Here is a 6,026-nt window from a genome sequence, read left to right as displayed (position 1 = left end):
ACACCCACATAGGAGGCTTTAAAAATAAATAAAAAATTAATTAATTTAGCAGCAGCAGGTCTTAGTTGCAGTACATGGAAATTTTGATCTTTGTTGCAGCTTGTGGGATCTTTTTGTTGTTGTTGCAGTATTATGAACTCAGCTGCAGCATGTGGGATCTAGTTCCCTGACCGGGGAGCAAACCTGGACCCCTTGCATTGGGAGTGCAGAGTCTTAGCCACTGAACCACTAGGGAAGTCCCGACACAGGAGGCTCTTGAGGTTGTGCATTCAATCCATCATCTGAAAGTGGGATGACGGTTCCTAAGGTTTCTGTGTGGAATAAATGATATGTGTAAATACCAAGATATGTGTAAATATAGCACATAGCACATGTTCAGTAACTAGTACTGTGATGGGATATATTTCTGCAGAAATCTTAGTCCTCATTTTGGATTATTTTCTTAAATCTAAATTTTTTTGACTCCCCCAAATTGACTTCCACAGTGATTAAGAACAAAAACTTAGGAATCAGACTGTGGGGCTTCGAGTCTTGGTTTTACCAGTCACAAGCTGTTGAACTTTGGGCAAATGGTTTAACCTGTGACTCAATTTCTTTATCTATAAAATGAGGAAAAGTATAGTATGTACCTCACAGTATTATTCTGAGAATTGAGTTATAATATGGAAAACACTTAGAATTGTGTGGCACATGGTAAGCTCTAGTGTTGTTGTTATTATTATTATTTGGTCAGTTCCATCACTCAGAATTTCTCACTGGCTGACTTTTTCCCTCGGAAGCCCCATCTATTGCTCTGTGACTTAATTCCCCACTCCCTCTTCCCTCTTCTTCCTCTACCAATATTGAATTCTTATTTTATATTCTCTATTTAGCTTTTTCCTTCCAAATTATACCCAAGGGGCTCAACTTTTCTGGAAAATGTAATAATAGAAACATTTACCTAGCACTGACTCTATTCCAGGCACTGTGCTAAATGCTTTTTATGGATTAACTCATTAATTCTCACAACAGTCTTATGTGTACACGGGTGCTCAGTCATGTCCGACTGTTTGCAACCCCCAGGGCTGTAGCCCACCAGGCTCTCTTGTCCACGGCATGTCTCAAGCAAGAATACTGGAATGGGTTGCCATTTCCTTTTCCAGGGGATCTTCCTGACCTAGGGGTTGAAGCCGCATCTCTTGGGTCTCCTGCTTGGCAGGTGGATTCTTTACCACCACGCTACCTGGGAAGCCCAAATATTATGTCTGCTTTATAGATGGGGGATATTATAGTTTTAGAAAGATGTGACAACTTACTCAAGGTCACACTGTAGGAATTGGTAGAGTCTGGAATTGAATACAGCCTGTGGGATTCCATTCCCTGTGCCCTAACCATTGGAGAATGCTATCACATAGTGATGAAGACTGTACACTCCAGTGTCAGAATATGTTCAAATTCTGGATTTGTTGCCTAGCTTAGTGGCTCCTGAAGGGATTTTTGCATTCCATTTGAGGCAGAAGCATATGTGGTTTAGTTGTGTGTGTGTGTATGTGTTTTAATTAGTTAATTTTTGGCTGTGCTGGGTCTTCACTGCTGTGTGCAGATTTTCTCCAGTTGCTTAAAGTGGGTATTACTCTTTAGTTTCAGTGCACAGGCTTGTAATCGCAGTGGCTTCCCTGTGGCCCAGATGGTAAAGAATCCGCCTGCAGTCTGGGAGACCTGGGTTGGATACCTGAGTTGGGAAGATCCCCTGGAGAAGGAAATGGTAACCCACTCCAGTATTCTGGCCTGGAGAATTACATGGACAGAGGAGTCTGGCAGGCTACAGTCCATGGGGTCGCAAAGAGTTGGGCATGACTGAGGTACTTTCACTTCACTGCACCTCTCTTGTTGCAGAGTACAGGCTCTAGGTGCACGGGGTTCAATAATTACAGCACATGCCTTCCGCAGTTGCGGCTTGCCGGCTCTAGAGCCTGGGCTCAAAGATGTGGCGCACAGGCCTAGGTGCTCCACGGCATGTGGAGTCTTCCCAGACTGTGTGTCCTCTGCACTGGCAAGCAGATTCCTATCCACTGCGCCACCAGGGAAGTCGCAGTTGTGTATATAAATAGTGCTTCCTCCAATACCCAACATAGAACCTGCCACAAAACAGACCTAATAAACATTTGCTCAAGCAAATAAATATATGCAATATGCTGTTATAGGTATCATGTGGTTCAGTTCAGTTCAGTTCAGTCACTCAGTCGTGTCCGACTCTTTGCGACCCCATGAATTGCAGCATGCCAGGCCTCCCTGTCCATCACCACCTCATGTCCATTGAGTCAGTGATGCCATCCAGCCATCTCATCCTCTGTCATCCCCTTCTCCTCCTGCCCCCAATCCCTCGCAGCATGAGGGTATTTTCCAATGAGTCAACTCTTTGCACAAGGTGGCCAAAGTATTGGAGTTTCAGCTTAGGCATCAGTCCTTCCAATGAACACCCAGGACTGATCTGTAGGATGGACTGGTTGGAGCTCCTTGCAGTCCAAGGGACTTTCAAGAGTCTTCTCCAAAAAAAAAAAAAAAAAAGAGTCTTCTCCAACACCACAGTTCAAAAACATCAATTCTTCGGTGCTCAGCTTTTTTCAGGTATGACCTAAATCAAATCCCTTATGATTATACAGTGGAAGTGAGAAATAGATTTAAGGGACTAGATCTGATAGATAGAGTGCCTGATGAACTATGGACTGAGGTTCGTGACATTGTATAGGAGACAGGGATCAAGACCATCCCCCATGGAAAAGAAATGCAAAAAAGCAAAATGGCTGTTTGGAGAGGCCTTACAAATAGCTGTGAAAAGAAGAGAAGCGAAAAGCAAAGGAGAAAAGGAAAGATATAAGCATCTGAATGCAGTGTTCCAAAGAATAGCAAGAAGAGATAAGAAAGCCTTCCTCAGCGATCAATGCAAAAAAATAGAGGAAAACAACAGAATGGGAAAGACTAGAGATCTCTTCAAGAAAATAAGAGATACCAAAGGAACATTTCATGCAAAGATGGGCTCGATAAAGGACAGAAATGGTATGGACCTAACAGAAGCAGAAGATATTAAGAAGAGGTGGCAAGAATACACAGAAGAACTGTACAAAAAACATCTTCATGACCCAGATAATCACGATGGTGTGATCACTCACCTAGGGCCAGACATCCTGGAATGTGAAGTCAAGTGGGCCTTAGAAAGCATCACTATGAACAAAGCTAGTGGAAGTGATGGAATTCCAGTGGAGCTATCTCAAATCCTGAAAGTGATGCTGTGAAAGTGCTGCACTCAATATGCCAGCAAATTTGGAAAACTCAGCAGTGGCCACAGGACTGGAAAAGGTCAGTTTTCATTCCAATCCCAAAGAAAGGCAATGGCAAAGAATGCTCAAACTACCACACAATTGCACTCATCTCACACACTAGTAAAGTACTGCTCAAAATTCTCCAAGCCAGGCTTCAGCAATACGTGAACCACAAACTTCCAGATGTTCAAGCTGGTTTTAGAAAAGGCAGAGGAAGCAGAGATCAAATTGCCAACATCCTCTGGATCATGGAAAAAGCAAGAGAGTTCCAGAAAAACATCTATTTCTGCTTTACTGACTATGCCAAAGCCTTTGACTGTGTGGATCACAATAAACTGTGGAAAATTCTGAAAGAGATGGGAATACCAGACCACCTGACCTACCTCTTGAGAAACCTATATGCAGGTCAGGAAGCAACAGTTAGAAGTGGACATGGAATGCGTTACTTACCTCGACTCTTAGCTTGTCGGGGACAGTAACCGGGACCCGTGTCCACTCCTGTTGCCTGCGCCTGCTGACCCGTAGCCACCATGCGTGAGTGCATCTCCATCCACGTTGGCCAGGCTGGTGTCCAGATCGGCAATGCCTGCTGGGAGCTCTACTGCCTGGAACACGGCATTCAGCCCGATGGCCAGATGCCAAGTGACAAGACGATTGGGGGAGGAGACGACTCCTTCAATACCTTCTTCAGTGAGACAGGCGCTGGCAAGCATGTGCCCAGGGCAGTGTTTGTAGACCTGGAACCCACAGTCATTGATGAGGTTCGCACTGGCACCTACCGCCAGCTCTTCCACCCTGAACAGCTCATCACAGGCAAAGAAGATGCTGCCAACAACTATGCCCGAGGTCACTACACCATTGGCAAGGAGATCATTGACCTCGTCTTGGACCGAATTCGGAAACTGGCTGACCAGTGCACAGGTCTTCAGGGCTTCTTGGTTTTCCACAGCTTTGGTGGGGGGACTGGTTCTGGGTTCACCTCCCTGCTGATGGAACGCCTCTCTGTCGACTATGGCAAGAAGTCCAAGCTGGAGTTCTCCATTTACCCAGCCCCCCAGGTTTCCACAGCTGTCGTTGAGCCCTACAACTCCATCCTCACCACCCACACCACCCTGGAGCACTCTGATTGTGCCTTCATGGTAGATAATGAGGCCATCTATGACATCTGCCGTAGAAACCTCGACATTGAGCGCCCAACCTACACAAATCTTAACCGCCTTATTAGCCAGATAGTGTCCTCCATCACTGCTTCCCTGAGGTTTGATGGTGCCCTGAATGTGGATCTGACAGAGTTCCAGACCAACCTGGTGCCCTATCCCCGCATCCACTTCCCTCTGGCCACATACGCCCCTGTCATCTCTGCTGAGAAAGCCTACCATGAACAGCTTTCTGTAGCAGAGATCACCAATGCTTGCTTTGAGCCAGCCAACCAGATGGTGAAATGTGACCCTCGCCATGGTAAATACATGGCCTGCTGCCTGTTGTACCGTGGCGACGTGGTTCCCAAAGATGTCAATGCTGCCATTGCCACCATCAAGACCAAGCGCAGCATCCAGTTTGTGGACTGGTGCCCCACTGGCTTCAAGGTTGGCATTAACTACCAGCCTCCCACTGTGGTACCTGGTGGAGACCTGGCCAAAGTACAGCGAGCTGTGTGCATGCTGAGCAACACCACAGCCATCGCTGAGGCCTGGGCTCGCCTGGACCACAAGTTTGACCTGATGTATGCCAAGCGTGCCTTTGTTCACTGGTACGTGGGTGAGGGCATGGAGGAAGGAGAGTTTTCTGAGGCCCGTGAGGACATGGCTGCCCTTGAGAAGGATTATGAGGAGGTTGGTGTGGATTCTGTGGAAGGAGAGGGAGAGGAAGAAGGAGAGGAATACTAATTACCATTCCTTTGAGCCTTGCAGCATGTCATACTCAGCTTCAGCATTAGCTGACAGGCATAAAAACTTTCCGACTAGATTGTCTTCGCTTTCAACTATGATCATGTATTCCTTTTCCATGTGTGTCTGTAACACTTATGTCTTGTCTCAAAAGTAAAGATTTTAAGAAAGCAAAAAAAAAAAAAAAAAAAAAGAAGTGGACATGGAACAACAGACTGGTTCCAAATAGGAAAAGGAGTATGTCAAGGCTGTCTATTGTCACCCTGCTTATTAACTTATATGCAGAGTACATCATGAGAAATGCCAGGCTGGAAGAAGCACAAGCTGGAATCAAGACTGCCGGGAGAAATCTCAATCACCTCAGATATGCAGATGACACCACCCTTATAGCAGAAAGTGAAGAGGAACTAAAAAGCCTCTTGATGAAAGTGAAAGAGGAGAGTGAAAAAGTTGGCTTAAAACTCAACATTCAGCAAATGAAGATCATGGCATCTGGTCCCATCACTTCATGGCAAATAGATGGGGAAACAGTGGAAATAGTGTCAGACTTTATTTTTTTGGGCTCCAAAATCACTGCAGATGGTGATTGCAGCCATGAAATTTAAAGACATGTACTCCTTGGAAGAAAAGTTATGACCAACCTAGATAGCATATTGAAAAGCAGAGACATTACTTTGCCAACAAAGGTCTGTCTAGTCAAATCATGTGGTTACGAAGGTGATTGATTTATTGTCTTTGCCCTCCAGGAACTCACAGACTAGGAGACCCTAATCAGATGTTTAAATCACCATAATATCAAGATGAATATACTAAACACTTTTGTATAGAAATAAAATTATCT

The 6,026-nt window shown here is 45.2% G+C and overlaps 1 protein-coding gene across 1 annotated transcript; it reads left to right on the top strand.

Annotated features, from left to right (window-relative positions):
• The first annotated feature begins 3,737 nt into the window (after nt 1-3,737).
• Nucleotides 3,738-5,304, top strand: LOC101120326 (tubulin alpha-1B chain). Its single transcript, XM_027959486.3, has one exon. It carries the CDS (start codon nt 3,830-3,832, stop codon nt 5,183-5,185), a length of 1,356 nt encoding a protein of 451 aa, XP_027815287.1. The 5' UTR covers nt 3,738-3,829; the 3' UTR covers nt 5,186-5,304.
• Nucleotides 5,305-6,026: the final 722 nt, after the last annotated feature.

The sequence above is a fragment of the Ovis aries genome, chromosome 21, assembly GCF_016772045.2.
Source record: "Ovis aries strain OAR_USU_Benz2616 breed Rambouillet chromosome 21, ARS-UI_Ramb_v3.0, whole genome shotgun sequence".
Taxonomy (NCBI): Eukaryota; Metazoa; Chordata; class Mammalia; order Artiodactyla; family Bovidae; genus Ovis; species Ovis aries.
The sequence above is the reverse complement of the archived record's forward strand: the minus strand, read 5'-3'. Positions and strand labels throughout refer to the sequence as shown.

Excerpts from the sequence above, each read along its gene's own strand:
- LOC101120326 (XM_027959486.3), top strand. The coding sequence starts at position 3,830 with ATGCGTGAGTGCATCTCCATCCACGTTGGCCAGGCTGGTGTCCAGATC.